Raw genomic sequence first — 17,330 nt, forward strand, 5'->3', positions numbered from 1 at the left:
CTCTCTCTCTCCCTCTCCTCTACCACTTTACGGTGTCTCTCTCTCTCTCTCTCTCTCTCTCTCTCGCTCTCTCTCTCTCTCCCTCTCCTCTACCACTTTACGGTGTCTCTCTCTCTCTCTCTCTCTCTCTCTCTCCTCTACCACTTTACTGTGCGTCTCTCTCTCTCCTCTACCACTTTACGGTGTCTCTCTCTCTCTCTCTCCTCTACCACTTTACGGTGTCTCTCAATTCAATTTCAATTCAATGTAAGGGCTTTATTGGCATGGGAAACATATGTTAACATTGCCAAAGCAAGTGAAGTAGATAGTAAACAAAAGTGAAATAAACAATAAATAATAACAGTAAACATTACACTCAGAAGTTCCAAAAGAATAAATACATTTCAAATGTCATATTATGTATATATACAGTGTTGTAGCAATGTGCAAATAGTTAAAGTACAAATGGGAAAATAAATAAACATAAATATGGGTTGTATTTGCAATGGTGTTTGTTTTTCACTGGTTGCCCTTTTCTTGTGGCAACAGGTCACAAATCTTGCTGCTGTGATGGCACAGTGGTATTTCACCCAGTAGATAAGGGAGTTGATCAAAATTGGGTTTGTTTTTGATTGGTTGTGGATCTGTGTAATCTGAGGGAAATGTGTCCCTAATATGGTCATACATTTGGCAGGAGGTTAGGAAGTGCAGCTCAGTTTCCACCTCATTTTGTGGGCAGTGTGCACATAGCCTGTCTTCTCTTGAGAGCCAGGTCTGCCTACGGCGGCCTTTCTCAATAGCAAGGCTATGCTCACTGAGTCTGTACATAGTCAAAGATTTCCTTAATTTTGGGTCAGTCACAGTGGTCAGGTATTCTGCCACTGTGTACTCTCTGTTTAGGGCCAAATAGCATTCTAGTTTGCTCAGTTTTTTTGTTAATGACTTGACACATTGGAAATAATTATCTTTTTGTTTTCTCATGATTTGGTTGGGTCTAATTGTGTTGCTGTCCTGGGGCTCTGTGGGGTCTGTTTGTGTTTGTGAACAGAGCCCCAGGACCAGCTTGCTTAGGGGACTCTTCTCCAAGTTCATATCTCTGTATGTAATGGCTTTGTTATGGAAGGTTTGGGAATCGCTTCCTTTTAAGTGGTTATAGAATTTAATGACTATTTTCTGGATTTTGATAAATAGCTGATATCGGCCTAATTCTGTTCTGCATGCATTATTTGTTGTTTTTCTTTGTACACAGAGGATATTTTTGCAGAATTCTGCATGCTGTCTCAATTTGGTGTTTGTCCCATTTTTTGTGAATTCTTGGTTGGTGAGCGGACCCCAGACCTCACAACCATAAAGGGCAATGGTTTCTATAACTGATTCAAGTATTTTTTTGCCAGATCCTAATTGGGCTGTCAAATTTTATGTTCCTTTTGATGGCATAGAAGGCCCTTCTTGCCTTGTCTCTCAGATCGTTCACATCCTTGTGGAAGTTACCTGTGGCGCTGATGTTTAGGCCGAGGTATGTATAGCTTTTTGTGTGCTCTAGGGCAACAGTGTCTAGATGGAATTTGTATTTGTTGTCCTGGCAACTGGACCTTTTTTGGAACACCATTATTTTTGTCTTACTGATATTTACTGTCAGGGCCCAGGTCTGACAGAATCTGTGCAGAATATCTAGGTGCTGCTGTAGGCCCTCCTTGGTTGGTGACAGAAACACCAGATCATCAGCAAACAGTAGACATTTGACTTCAGATTCTAGTCTCTCTCTCTCACATGCCCTGCACAATGTCTCATGTCACCGTCAGACCTCGCCCCCTCTATCTCTCTCTCTCTCGCTCTCTCGCTCTGTGTCCCAGAACATTAAGATGGACTCACACACACACACTCTCCATCTTGTTTGTGTGTTTCTACTGCTTCCTGAGCAGCTTGTTCCCATTACTCAGGGTTTAGTTTATAGATGCAGTGTGGGTGTTTGTTCTGAGATCTCCGCATTTCCTGCTCAGTCAGGCGGTCGCAGGAAGTGAGTTTCGCCACATCGCCTTGATTTTCACGCAGCACTGCTGTTTGTGTGTGTGTTTGCGCTCTGTGTGTGTCAGAGGTGCACACACTTTTCTTGTCTTCCTGTTTTAACCGAGTGTTTTAATGGAGGTCTTGGCGTTTCACATCCACCCACACCAGCAGTACTTTTGAATAACGTTAATATGAATAATAGGATTTCTGTAGTAAGTGTGCTTGTACTCTGAATAACTGAACAAATATGACATTAATGTCCTCTCTTTGTCTCTCTCTCTCTCTCAGGGGGAGTCTGTGAAGTATTTCCTGGATAATTTGGAAAAGCTGGGACAGCCGGTAAGTCCCACCTATCTCTCTGACACTCGGCCAATCACTAATGTACAGAGGAATAAACATGTATTCACTACAGCAGATGAAGTAACAGTCAGAATGAAAAGAGAAGTGAAGCCATCAGTCTCTCCTTCTGTCCTTCTCCTCCCTCTGTCATTCTATCCATCTCCTCACATCTCTCCATCTCTCTCTGAGATGTCAGGTTGTGTTGCTAGCTAAGGTCTGATCTCCTGACTAAAGAGGATGTGGAACAGAGCTGAGAGGGGGAAACTGACCTCTGTCTCCTCTCTCTCGCTCTCGCTCTCTCGCTCTCTCTCAATTTTTCAATCTCTACCTCTCTAATCTCGCTCAACTTCTCTCTCTGTTCTTTACTGACAGTGCAGAGGAATGAGGTGTGTGGGTATCTCTATTTCTGGTTGGTATCCTGGTGATGGTTTTTCCAGTGCAGCCTGACCTTTGATGTCACAGCGTCTAGAATGTCAGGAATTCTCCTCTGGCGTGGAACACACACACACAGAGACACACACACAGAGACACACATTCTGCTTTGCACTTCACTTTGGGAAGATGTTTTTATAACGGGGATAATAAAAAGTCATTAAATATTAAACAGGTTCTATAAAGATTCCCTGATATAGGAGTCATTCTGTTTATTTTTCAGATTGACAGATCAAATTTCACTCTGGTGACTTGTTTCCTGACACCAGTTTTTGTGAAGACCTCCCTCCTTTAGTGTGTGAAGACCTCCCTCCTTTAGTGTGTGAAGACCTCCCTCCTTTAGTGTGTGAAGACCTCCCTCCTTTAGTGTGTGAAGACCTCCCTCCTTTAGTGTGTGAAGACCTCCCTCCTTTAGTGTGTGAAGACCTCCCTCCTTTAGTGTGTGAAGACCTCCCTCCTTTAGTGTGTGAAGACCTCCCTCCTTTAGTGTGTGAAGACCTCCCTCCTTTAGTGTGTGAAGACCTCCCTCCTTTAGTGTGTGAAGACCTCCCTCCTTTAGTGTGTGAAGACCTCCCTCCTTTAGTGTGTGAAGACCTCCCTCCTTTAGTGTGTGAAGACCTCCCTCCTTTAGTGTGTGAAGACCTCCCTCCTTTAGTGTGTGAAGACATCCCTCCTTTAGTGTGTGAAGACATCCCTCCTTCAGTGTGTGAAGACCTCCTTCCCTTCCTCCAGTTTGTGAAGATCTCCTTCCCTTCCTCCAGTTTGTGAAGATCTCCTTCCCTTCCTCCAGTTTGTGAAGATCTCCTTCCCTTCCTCCAGTTTGTGAAGCTCTCCTTCCCTTCCTCCAGTTTGTGAAGATCTCCTTCCCTTCCTCCAATTTGTGAAGATCTCCCTCCCTCCAGTTTGTGAAGGTCTCCTTCCTTCCTCCAGTTTGTGAAGATCTTGTTTTATTATGTCTGCTTGTTCTCATGTTGTCTTTTTGGTCTCTTCTCATTCGCTCCTTCTGTGCTGTGCACCTTCCCATTTAGACACACACACCAAGCCCCTCCCCCTGCCACTCACAACAACAAAGATACAAGATCACTTCTTCCTCTCTGACAAGCGGTTTCAACTCACTATTTGCATTTGAGGTTTGGTCCAACAGAATCGGTCATATGGACACTGGAAACACATTGAGACATTTATTTTACTGTAATAGAGAAGTTAACCGTTCTAATAATTTTTATGTCTCAACTCCTCAAATAGAGCAGACACTACTAAAATGGGAGTATCGATGAACATTGATTCTGGAAAATTAATGCTCAGTTTGTCACACGCAGCATTGCGGTACCACATACCGCTAGCAGCATTTTAGCCAGACTGTTATACTAGCTGTCTAGTCTGTGTTTTATAAATGTGCAATGAGCATAAAATAATGATATAAGGAATTGGCAACTCGTTCTCATTCTGAGAAATAAGGTAGGCTACTTGATTTCAACGTCTGAACAAAGTGAACAGGCTAGCATGCTGTTCAAACAGCTGGAGACAGACAGAAGGGTGTGTTCATAACAATTCAACTGTTCTACCTTGTTAGCAAGCAAATCTCTCTCTCATTCCCTCTCTCTCATTCCCTCTCGCTCATTCTCTCTCTCTCTCTCCTCCAGGACTACCTGCCGACTCAGCAGGATATTCTCCTAGCCCGTAAGCCTACTAAGGGCATCCATGAGTACGACTTTGAGATCAAGAACGTTCCATTTAAGATGGTGGACGTGGGGGGTCAAAGGTCGGAAAGAAAGAGATGGTTTGAGTGTTTTGACTCTGTCACCTCCATCCTCTTCCTTGTGTCCTCTTCAGAGTATGACCAGGTGGGTTTACAGACACGCACGCATTAATTAACGCACAGACACACACGTTCTGTCCTTGTGAATGAAACTCTCTATTTCACACCCACACACCCTACTCCCCTAACCTCCTCTCCTCCACCCCAGGTGTTGATGGAGGACCGTCAGACCAACCGTCTCAGCGAGTCTCTCAACATCTTCGAGACGATCGTCAACAATCGGGTCTTCTCCAACGTCTCCATCATCCTGTTCCTCAACAAGACAGACCTTCTGGAGGACAAGGTGCGCTCCGTCCCCATCAAGGACTATTTCCCAGAGTACCCCGGGGAGCCACACAGCCTGGCCGACGTACAGAGGTTCCTAGTGGACTGTTTCCGGGTGAGGAGGAGGGACGTGACACAGAAGCCCCTGTACCACCACTTCACAACAGCCATCAACACGGAGAACATTCGCCTGGTATTCCGAGACGTCAAGGACACCATCCTCCACGACAACCTAAAGCAGCTCATGCTGCAGTGATCGCAGGGGGGTTATGACCTTTTGAAGTCACCTTTTGGCCTGTGACTCCTCACCGTGACCCCCTGACTTGCAGTGATTGCAGGGCGATGAACAGAGAGCAACAGAGTTGTATTGTGCTACACTGTGACACGTGTCGTGACCTTTTAAGTCACCTTTTGACCCTTGACCTTTAACCCCACATCTGTCTGTGAGCCCTCACCTTGACCCCCTGACCTCCAGTCACCCCTGGTGCAGGCTGTCACCTATGACCCTTGACCACTGAACCCTACCACTTCTAATGGCCTTGTACCTGGCTGTTCTATCCCGATTCCCCCCCCCTCTAAAAACACTGTAAATGAGCTCTCCCAGTCCCTCCTATCCTCACACACAAACAAACACACACACCCCTCTCCTCTCTGTAATGTACTATTCCAGAGCCGCCTCCTCACACACACCCCTCTCCTCTCTGTAATGGACTATTCCAGAGTCTGTAGATATGTTGATGTGTTCTGTTCACTCTTAACTCCTGGGTGTAGGATGAAGTTGCCCTTAGACGCTGATCTTGGGTCAGTTTTTCATTTCCCCCACTAATAGGTAAGGTCAGGTTATGGGGAGGGGAAGCTGATCCTAGATCTGTTGTGTTCTATATTAGTATATTCACTCTGTGGTTCACTCTTAACTGTCACACTGTAACCTGTCTGAGCAGCCCAGACCTCTGCTGGAGGTTAGCGGTCAAGGGTGAGGGGTCAACTGGCCTTTCTGTGTTGGGGGGGGTCAAAGGTTGTCTCCCACGGCAACTAGGGAAGAGTGGTGGTAACGCTGTAAAACAAATTGCAAGATTGAGGAAGAGTAGGAGGAAGATGATGATGACTCTGTTTTACTGGCGTCAGCCTGTCACTGCACCTCCACTCCACTCCCACCACCCACCTGCCTTGAACTGGCTTGATTCTACGCTTCCTTTTCCCTCGGAGCTTGATTATGACATCACTGTGGACTCCGACCATTCTGAGAGCAAATCATTCCACGGTGTCACTCTATCTGGATGTGGAACTGAAAAACCAACCACCAGCGGAGAGCTTGTTTGTTGTTGTTGTTGTTGCAGGGGGGACGTTAAAGAGTGGGGGACTTTACAGCACTGTACTAAAACTAATCCTTAATGATTCCACAGCCTGGTGATTACCTACCAAACAGAGCTATACACACACACACACCGCCCTTAGAGACTTTTTCTGACCTGATCCCTGTCTTAGTCATGGCCTTACTGTTTGGAACTTTAGTTTTTTGATCAGTTTAATTTCTTTGGATTTTCCGCCTAGTTTTTTTTTACATAAATAGATTTATTATGAATATATGTACCTAAACATTCTCTTAAGTTATATTTTAAAGGTTTTACACAAGTTTGATTTGCAACTGCTGATGGACAGTGTTAAAGGCTATGGAAGGGGTGTATGTCTGAGCACAGACACAGACACACCGCTCAGACCAGTCGATAAACTACTGAGCTGATTCTCAGGACACATTGTGGACCACTTATTTGTGTATTTAGAGCAATGATATTCACTTGCCTAAGTCCTGACACACAGGCACAGGCAGCTGTCCATCAGAGGCTGGTAGTCTAAACAACTTGCCGGCCAGTGATATCCCCTCTTCCAGTCCTCCTTTTTTCTCTGTCTGTCTGTCTGGCTCTCTCTCTGTCTGGCTGTCTGTCTGTGTGTGTGTAAGCAAGTGATCAGCCTTGTAAACCCTGTGGAGTCTCATCCTAGAGGGAAGAGACGGTGATCAGCCTTGTAAACCCTGTGGAGTATTATCCTAGTGGGAAGACACCGTGATCAGCCTTGTAAACCCTGTGGAGTCTCATCCTAGAGGGAAGAGACAGTGATCAGCCTTGTAAACCCTGTGGAGTCTCATCCTAGAGGGAAGAGGCAATGATCAGCCTTGTAAACCCTGTGGAGTCTCATCCTAGAGGGAAGAGGCAATGATCAGCCTTGTAAACCCTGTGGAGTCTCATCCTAGAGGGAAGAGACAGTGATCAGCCTTGTAAACCCTGTGGAGTCTCATCATAGAGGGAAGAGACAGTGATCAGCCTTGTAAACCTTGTGGAGTCTCATCCTAGAGGGAAGAGGCAATGATCAGCCTTGTAAACCCTGTGGAGTCTCATCCTAGAGGGAAGAGACAGTGATCAGCCTTGTAAACCCTGTGGAGTCTCATCCTAGAGGGAAGAGGCAATGATCAGCCTTGTAAACCCTGTGGAGTCTCATCCTAGAGGGAAGAGACAGTGATCAGCCTTGTAAACCTTGTGGAGTCTCATCATAGAGGGAAGAGACAGTGATCAGCCTTGTAAACCTTGTGGAGTCTCATCCTAGAGGGAAGAGGCAATGATCAGCCTTGTAAACCCTGTGGAGTCTCATCCTAGAGGGAAGAGACAGTGATCAGCCTTGTAAACCTTGTGGAGTCTCATCATAGAGGGAAGAGACAGTGATCAGCCTTGTAAACCTTGTGGAGTCTCATCCTAGAGGGAAGAGGCAATGATCAGCCTTGTAAACCCTGTGGAGTCTCATCCTAGAGGGAAGAGACAGTGATCAGCCTTGTAAACCTTGTGGAGTCTCATCATAGAGGGAAGAGACAGTGATCAGCCTTGTAAACCTTGTGGAGTCTCATCCTAGATATACTTTTCCCTGACAGAGATGAGAGTAAGGGGGAAACTGTGTCAAATTGTTTTATTAATTATTCGTCTTTCTCTCTCACTCCTCACTGACAATGTGGCTTTATTCCTACCAAACCCCATAACAGGCCTTTAAACGAGTTAGACGTTGGGTTTATAAAAACTGAAGGGAGGCCAGGGGGCATCTGAAATCACACCCTAATACTTACAATCTAGTGCACTGCTTTTGTCCCTATGTGGCTTTGGTAGGGCACTACTAAGTACACTATGTTAGGGTAATAGGGTGTGGTTTTGCACGTAGACCCCAAAAATCTCTTTCCCCTCTCTCTCTGGCTCTCTTCTGTTTCCGTGGTAACCAAAAGGGATAGACCCAGCTTGCGTAGTGGAACCTTTGGAGAGACGACTGGGTGGTTGTTGTTGTCGTTTGTAGGTATTTGTACAGGCCAGCGTGCGGCTCCTCTCACAGAAGCCTGTTTCTAATGTGTGTGTGTGTGTGTGTGTATATATGTATATATATATATATATATATATATATATATATATATATATATATATATATATATATATATATATATATATATATATATATATGTATATATATATATATATATATATGTATATATATATATATGTATATATATGTGTGTGTATAGTTGTGTGTCTCACTCACTCAACCTCACTGGCTATCTGAAATAGCACCCTATTCCCTCTATAGTACACTACTTTTCACCAGAACCCTATTGGCACCCTATTCGCTGTTGGCCTTGGTCAAAAGTAGTGCACTATATAGTGAATAGGGAGCAGAGGAGGCTGGTGGGAGGAGCTATAGGACGACAGGCTCATTGTAATGGCTGGAATGGAATAAATGGAACGGCTATTACATGGAATAAATAAATGGCTATTACAAGGAGCCCGTCCTCCTATAGCTCCTCCCACCAGCCTCCGCTGATAGGGAGCCATTTGAGACGCAGACAAACTGTCTTTGTTTCTAACAGCTAATGGAACCCAACACGTATTGTAATGATCTAGACTGGCTGTTATTTTGGTTTGATTTGATCGATCATGATGATTGATTGATCCATGGTGTACATTTTACGGTGAAAACCAACCAGGCTCCGTCGTGCTGTCTCTCCACTTCAGCCTCAATCTCTCTCTGCGGGTGTGTCCCAAAGTGACACCCTTTTCCCTATATAGTGCACTATTTGGGATGCAGCCTGAGTCTCGTTGACCAAACATGCTGCATGCGTAGCTCAAGTCTCTCACACACAAACACATACACTGTCAGCCCTGTTAGGGCTTCTGGCTGATAGCTCCAGCCCACCCCTTCCATGGCTCCCAGTCGTCCCCAGCACAGAGCTCTTTGTCTGGCCTGAGACTGTGTGTCATGCCCCCTTGGCTGAAGGCCCGAGGCTCTGGGAAGAGGCCACCATTCCATCCTCTATACCAGCCGGATGGACCGGTGTGACTGGGACCAGTGTCCCCCCCGCACCACACACACACACCAGTAAGTCAGACCAGACTAGGAGCGCTGTGAGGGCCTTTGTCGATGCTGAACAAACGCACTCCAACAGAGGCAAACTACTTTCTCCCAGTGGATGTAGATCTCCACACGGATCGCTACGGAGTCCCAACTAAAATGGGCCGCCATAGTTAAAGCATTTAGCCTTATGGGTGACCTCTGACCTGGGTTAAACAGATGTAACCATCATCACTGTGCTTGCCCACCTCAGGAGCCCTGCTGTTTAGAGTACCTAGGTCCTTCGAGAGTGTTTTCTTCCCTGGTCTGTTCTGGCCCATTCTTCCAACAGTATTCCACTGGACCCAACATGTCCCAAAGTGACCATTCTAGAATCATGAACTATGTGGCCATTCTATTTCTATGGGTGTAGTCAGTCGGTGCTTTTTGCCAAATGGCCTCCAGAGTGACTCAGTCCCCAGTAGACTGACCGATAGGCAGGCAGACAAACCGAACTTTGACCCTTACTGGTCTGGTCTGGTGAGGGAGAGAGATAAATGTGTCCCAAATGGTACCCTATTCCCTATATAGTGCACTACTTTTGACCGGGTCCCATAGGGCTCTGTAGGGAATAGGGTACCATTTGGGACAAAGCCACAGACAGACACAGGCCTTTGTCTGATCTGGTCAGAGAAAAGGGTAGACTGTCTGACAGTAGTAACACAGTCGTCAGTATTCAGTCAGTGTGTATATATCCGCACCCTCAGGCCATCTCTCTCTCTCTGCTGCTGTGGTTTTAAATGTGTGCCAACGGCTCTGTTCCAATATCAACACTAGCACACGACTTACAATGAAGCAGTGCATTCTAGAATGGGGCATGCATTCTAAGTGTCATGCTAGTGTGGATGTTGGAATGCAGCCCAAGAGTCGGTCAGTCATCTCAGAACCCCACACAGTGTCAATTCAAACGCCCAGGCCCAATTTGATTTCACAAAGCCAAAGCCTGTTTCATTAGGTTTCTGCTACAGACAAACACCTGCCTTCAGTGGCCTGGTCGGCCTACACACCTGGTTTTAACCCACTTTGATCAGTGTCCTGGTAGGCATACACACCTGGTTTTAACCCACTTTGATCAGTGTCCTGGTCGGCCTACACACCTGGTTCTAACCCACTTTGATCAGTGTCCTGGTCGGCCTACACACCTGGTTTTAACCCACTTTGATCAGTGTCCTGGTCGGCCTACACACCTGGTTTTAACCCACTTTGATCAGTGTCCTTGTCGGCCTACACACCTGGTTCTAACCCACTTTGATCAGTGTCCTGGTCGGCCTACACACCTGGTTTTAACCCACTTTGATCAGTGTCCTGGTAGGCCTACACACCTGGTTCTAACCCAGTCTGAGTTTTAATTCATTAATGTGTCAAAAAGAGTTGTAGCGGTTTCGTTGTGTGAAGACTCTGCTGCCTTAAAGGTTTTTATTTTAGTTTTAAGCTGTTAACTGTGATGTCAGACCCCCGCCCTTCCCTGAGAACTGTTGCCTCTACTACAACTCCTTCCTTCTCTCTGTCATCATGACATCACTGAGGATTCCCACACACAACTAGAATGAAACAATGTCATTCTAGTTCTATTGATTCTATGGAATGTGGAGGAAGGTTTGGGGCCAGGTCCAGTATATAAATGTGGAGTTGTGAATGTGCAATCTGGTGTATTGGACCTGGGGTAGGGGTGGGGTGGTGTGTGTGAAGTACCTGAGTTCTTGATAGTGTTTTAAAGCTATGCAACAGCACTGTGCTCCAGTCCACACAGCAAAAAGAAAATACCCACTTCTGTATATTATGAGAATGATCCCAATGATGTCACGTTTCTGCTGCCCCATGTAATCAAGTCAGTTCTTTATTAGTAAAGATAAAATATGCAAATGATCTGCCAAAATATGAGTGATTCATCTAGTGCCTCCTGTTTCCTGACACCGCCTGTTTTCTGACTCAGCCTTTTTTCCAATCAAGTTTTTATACTTAAGGTTTTTTCCAGTGTTTGCCTTAGCGGTGTTTTTATGTCCTCATATCATGATGGCTTCGTTCCAAATGGCACCCTATTCTCTATACAGTGACATATGGGCCCTGGTCAAAAGTAGTGCACTAAATAGGGAATGGGGTGCCATTTGGGACGCAAGCCCAAGAAGATAATTCACATATGAGTACAACAACGATTACAGACAAACTGTTTTTGTCATGCTTATACAGTTCAAACGTTTTTTTTGTGAAAGATGAGAAAATGCTTTCGTTGTTTCAGTCTCTAACTTATACTGTCTTACCCTTTTACTCTCCTCCCCAATAAAACAACAAACCATTTTTCAAACTGGGACGTGTGTTTTGAAGTTGTTTCCTTAGTTGTAGCCAATGTCATGTCAATGTTAGTCAGTTAGTTGTCACGACTGTCTATGTTTGACTGTTTGTCAGTTCTTTCTATCTCACTTGATGTTTCAGTTTAGTTGTAGTTCAAATGTCAGTTTAAATGTAATGTCAATGTTTTTCAGTCACTTGACACCACTTAGGATCTACAAAAGATATTCATCTCATCTTTGCAAAAAGTTTTATTTATTATTTTACATCTATAAGAGACAGGGTTAGGGTCATTTTGAATTGAAGTCATTCAATCGTTAAACATTTTTTAAATCTATTTTCAATGACTTCTCAATAAGCTGAAATGGAGAAGCTATTCAAATGTTTTTCAATTTCTGACATTTTAATTCAAATCAGTTCCTGAAATGAATGACGTTAAAGAGCCAGATTTTCTTGTGTTTTATACAGTGATCCCACCAAAACAGGCAGAAATGTCAGGTGGTCTTTTCAAACAGCTCTTACACTTACCAGTCTCCAGACCTTAATCCCATAGAAAATCTATGGAAGGAGCTGAAGGTTCGAGTTGCCAAACGTCAGGCTCGAAACCTTAATGACTTGGAGAAGATCTGCAAAGAGGAGTGGGACAAAATCCCTCCTGAGATGTGTGCAAACCTGGTGGCCAACTACAAGAAACTTCTGACCTCTGTGATTGCCAACAAGGGTTTTGCCACCAAGTAATAAGTAATGTTTTGCAGAGGGGTCAAATACTTATTTCCCTCATTAAAATGCAAATCAATTTATAACATTTTTGACATGCGTTTTTCTGGATTTTTTATTTGTTATTCTGTCTCTCACTGTTCAAATAAACCTACCATTAAAATTATAGATTGATCATTTCTTTGTCAGTGGACAAACATACAAAATCAGCATATGTATATATTTCCATACTGAGGTTGGAATAAATATTTTAGTGTAAGAGCTGTTTGAAAAGACCACCTGACATTTCTGCCTGTTTTGGTGGGATCACTGTATAAAACACAAGAAAATCTGGCCCTTTAACGTCATTCATTTCAGGAACTGATTTGAATTAAAATGTCAGAAATTGAAAAACATTTGAATAGCTTCTCCATTTCAGCTTATTGAGAAGTCATTGAAAATAGATGACATTTTTTTAAACGATTGAATGACTTCAATTCAAAATGACCCTAACCCTGTCTCTTATAGATGTAAAATAATAAATAAAAGTTTCATCTTGGTTTCATCAGACCAGAGAAGTTTGTTTCTCGTGGTCTGAGTCCTTTAGGTGTCTTTTGGCAAACTCCAAGTGGGCTGTCGTGCCTTTTGCTGAGGAGTGGCTTCCTTCTGGCCACTCTACCATAAAGGCCTGATTTAGTGGAGTGCTGCAGAGATGGTTGTCCTTCTGGAAGGTTCTGCCATCTCCACAGAGGAACTCTGGAGCTCTGTCAGAGTGACCATCGGGTTCTTGGTCACCTTCCTGACCAAGGCCCTTCTCCCCCGATTGCTCAGTTTGGCCGGGCGGCCAGCTCAAGGAAGAGTCTTGGTGGTTCCAAACATTTAAGAATGATGGAGGCCACTGTGTTCTTGGGGACCTTAAATGCTGCAGACATTTTTTGGTACCCTTCCCCAGATCTGTGCCTCGACACAATCCTGTCTCGGAGCTCTACGGACAATTCCTTCGACCTCATGGCTTGGTTTTTGCTCTGACATGCACTGTCAACTGTGGGACCTTATTTGGCAGGGTTGTGCCTTTCCAAATCATGTCCAATCAATATAATTTACCACAGTTGGACTCCAATCAAGTTGTAGAAACATCTCAAGGATGATCAACAGGATGCACCTGAGCTCAATTTCGAGTCTCATAGCAAAGGGTCTGAATACTTATGTAAATAAGGTATTTCAGTTTTTTTAATTTTTTTATACATTTGCAAAAATGTCTAAACCTGTTTTCGCTTTGTCATTATAGGGGTATTGTTTGTAGATTGATGAGGGAAAAAATGCATTTAATCAATTTCAGAACAAGGCTGTAACGTAACAAAATATGGAAAAAGTTAAGGGGTCTGAATACTTTCCGAATGCACTGTGTAGGACAGTTCTGTATACATCACTGTACTGTTAAAGCTAAATGGCCAATGTGGAGTAGGGGATCTATCTTTTATGACTTTATGACCATGCAACTTACTGCCTGCTTCCTCTACTTCTAAACTACAGTACTGCCTGCTTCCTCTACTTCTAAACTACCAGTGGTGTAAAGTACTTAAGTAAAAATACTTTAAAGTAGTACTTAAGTATTTTTTTATGGGTATCTGTACTTTACAATTTATATTTTTGACAACTTTTACTTTTACTCCACTACATTTTCCCTGACACCCAAAAGTACTGGTTACATTTCGAGTGCTTAGCAGGACAGGAAAATGGTCCAATTCACACACATCAAGAGAACATCCCTGGTCATCCCTACTGCCTTTATCTGGCAGACTCACTAAACACACATGCTTCGTATGTAAATTATGTCTGAGTGTTGTACTGTGCCCCTGGCTATCCGTACATTTAAAAAAAACAAGAAGATCGTGCCGTCTGGTTTGCTTAATATAAGGAATGTGAAATGATTTAAACTTTCACTTTTGATAACTAAGTATATTTTAGCAATTACATTTACTTTTGATACTTAAGTATATTTAAAATCAAATAATTTTACTCAAGTAGTATTTACTGGGTGACTCACTTTTACTTGAGTAATTTTCTATTAAGGTATCTTTACTTTTACTTAAGTATAACAATGGGTACTTTTTCCACCACTGTAAATTATCAGTACTGCCTGCTTCCTCTACTAAACTACAGTACTGCCTGCTTCCTCTACATCTAAACTACAGTACTGTCTGCATCCTCTACTCCTAACCTACAGTTCTGCCTGCTTCCTCTACGTCTAAACTACACTACTGCCTGCTTCCTCTACTAAACTACAGTACTGCCTGCTTCCTCTACATCTAAACTACAGTACTGCCTGCTTCCTCTACTTCTAAACTACAGTTCTGTCTGCTTCCTCTACATCTAAACTACAGTACTGCCTGCATCCTCTACTAAACTACAGTACTGCCTGCTTCCTCTACTTCTAAACTACAGTACTGTCTGCTTCCTCTACGTCTAAACTACAGTACTGCCTTCTTCCTCTACTTATAAACTACAGTACTGCCTGCTTTGCTTGCCATCTGAAGGATTATAGTATTGAATGATGCAGTACTGAACTTTATGCCCACTACTTTCCATCCAAACACATGTTTGGTCCAAGTATTTAAATAGGATAAAGCCAGATCAGCATCGGCAGGGTCGTGTTCATTAGTGCACACCGTGGCAAAACGCTTTGCAGCCGAACAAGAACACAGGCATTTCTTATTGGACAAGTTCAGGTCCCTGTTTCAGTGTTTTTTTCTTCCGTTTGTTGTCTACTGAACAGGAGCGGGTACAGTGGAATGGGAGATTGGAGAGGGGAGTTCTAGTCAACTGAGGGGTGTTTTGTTGTTGGTGGATTATTTCCCCACGCTTTAAATAATCTAAATCCCAAATGGCACCCTAATCCCTATATGGTGCACTACTTTTGATCAGGGCCCATAGGACTCTGGTCAAAAGTAGTAGACTATATAGGGATTAGGGTGCCATTTTGGACGCACACTAGTCAACCAGAGATGGGATTTTTCCTGACTAATCAGGAATTCTTGGCTTTCAGACCTAATGATCAGGAATGTAATTTAACACTGTCTGTGTCTTGGCATTTAGTCTCTGGGCTGTTGTACCTGATTGTCTATGTGGCCAATCACATCCCTGCATTTTGCAGCGTTTGTAGAAAGCTCATACAAATACAATATGATGGTTGTGGGTTTTGTAGTTCTTCTACTTGTGGGTTTTGCACTTCTTGTACATCTTACACACAAAGCTATGTACTGTATTTGTACTGCTAGGAGACTGACACCGATATGGGTTTATCACACTTATGGTGGCCATATGTATCAAGTGTCTTATCTAGGAGTGCTGATCTATGATCAGTTTAGCCTTTTAACGAATACAATTATTATTATGGACAGGGAGGACCTGATCCTTAGATCGGCACTCCTACAGTACTCACCTACATGTCATCAATGTGGGACAGAAAGAGCTGCTTTGCTTAGCACTGTGATGGAAACTAATGTTACCAAGGCAACAAAGCCTCATATAGGTCAACATCAGGATGTAATGTTACTGAGGAGACGCTAGGTGGCAGTGTAACACAGGAGTTATCACAGTACAGTAGACAACTGTAGGAGAGAGAGGGTCAGAGGGTGATAGGGAGAGAATGCCATCACAGCAGCAAGATGTGTGACCTGTTGCCACAAGAAAAGGGCAACCAGTGAAGATCAAACACCATTGTAAATACAACCCATATTTATGTTGATTTATTTTCCCTTTTGTACTTTAACTATTTGCACATTGTTACAACACTGTATATAGACATAATATGACATTTGAAATGTCTTTATTCTTTTGGAACTTCTGAGTGTAATGTTTACTGTTAATATTTATTGTTTATTTCACTTTTGTTTACTATCTACTTCACTTGCTTTGGCAATCTAAACTTATGTTTCCCATGCCAATAAAGACCTTTGATTTGAATTTAATTAAATTGAGTGTGTGTGTGTGTGTATGAGTGTGTGCCATATGGGTGAAGCTGAAGGTTAATGTGTGTCAGTGTTGATGTTGATGATTAATGACCTCTCTCAATTCAATTCAAATCACTTTCTCTATCTCAATGTCTTTCTCTAGTCCAGTAAGTATGTACAGTGCATTCAGAAAGTATTCAGACCCCTTCCCTTTTTCCACATTTTGTTACGTTACAGCCTTATTCTAAAATAGATTAAATTAAAAATTTTCCTCATCAATCTACACACAATACCCCATAAAAACAAAGTGAAAAGAGGTTTGTAGATTTTTTGCAAACGTATTAAATAAAAAGCTGAAATACATAAGTATTCAGACCCTTTGCTATGAGACTCAAAATTGAGCTCTGGTACATCCTGTTTTCATTGATCATCCTTGAGATGTTTCTACAGCTTCTTTGGAGTCCACTGTGGTAAATTCAATTGATTGGACATGGTTTGGAAAGGCACACACCTGACTATATAAGGTCCCACCGTTGACAGTGCATGTCAGAGCAAAAACCAAGCCATGAGGTCGAAGGAATTGTCCGTAGAGCTCCAAGACAGGATTGTGTCTAGGCACAGATCTGGGGAAGGGTACCAAAACATTTCTGCAGCATTGAAGGTCCCCAAGAACACAGTGGCCTCCATCATTCTTAAATGGACGAAGTTTGGAACCACCAAGACTCTTCCTAGAGCTGGCTGCCCAGACAAACTGAGCAATCGGGGGAGAAGGGCCTTGGTCAGGGAGGTGACCAAGAACCCGATGGTCATTCTGACAGAGCTCTAGAGTTCCTCTGTGGAGATGGGAGAACCTTCCAGAAGGACAACCGTCTCTGCAGCACTACACCAATCAGGCCTTTATGGTAGAAGCCACTCCTCAGTAAAAGGCACATGACAGCCCGCTTGGAGTTTGCCAAAAGGCACCTAAAAGACTCTCAGACCACGAGAAACAAGATTCTCTGGTCTGATGAAACCATGATTGAACTCTTTGGCCTGAATGCCAAGCGTCACGTCTAGAGGAAACCTGGCACCATCTCTACGGTGAAGCATGGTGGTGGCAGCATCATGCTGTGGGGATGTTTTTCAGCGGCAGGGACTGAGAG

General features: G+C 43.5%; 1 protein-coding gene across 1 annotated transcript in view; it reads left to right on the forward strand.

Annotated features, from left to right (window-relative positions):
- The window catches only part of LOC311150186 (guanine nucleotide-binding protein subunit alpha-13-like), a 43,776-nt gene extending 35,545 nt beyond the window's left edge, over window positions 1-8,231 (forward strand). The window contains exons 3-5 of the mRNA XM_084187527.1: window positions 2,275-2,325; window positions 4,401-4,601; window positions 4,725-8,231. Coding sequence (XP_084043653.1) covers window positions 2,275-2,325; window positions 4,401-4,601; window positions 4,725-5,096 — 624 coding nt within the window. The 3' untranslated portion in view covers window positions 5,097-8,231. The remainder of the gene's footprint in view (window positions 1-2,274; window positions 2,326-4,400; window positions 4,602-4,724) is intronic.
- The last annotated feature ends 9,099 nt before the right edge of the window (window positions 8,232-17,330 follow it).

The sequence above is a fragment of the Coregonus lavaretus genome (assembly GCF_964263955.1).
Source record: "Coregonus lavaretus genome assembly, chromosome: 2".
NCBI classification, from domain to species: domain Eukaryota; kingdom Metazoa; phylum Chordata; class Actinopteri; order Salmoniformes; family Salmonidae; genus Coregonus; species Coregonus lavaretus.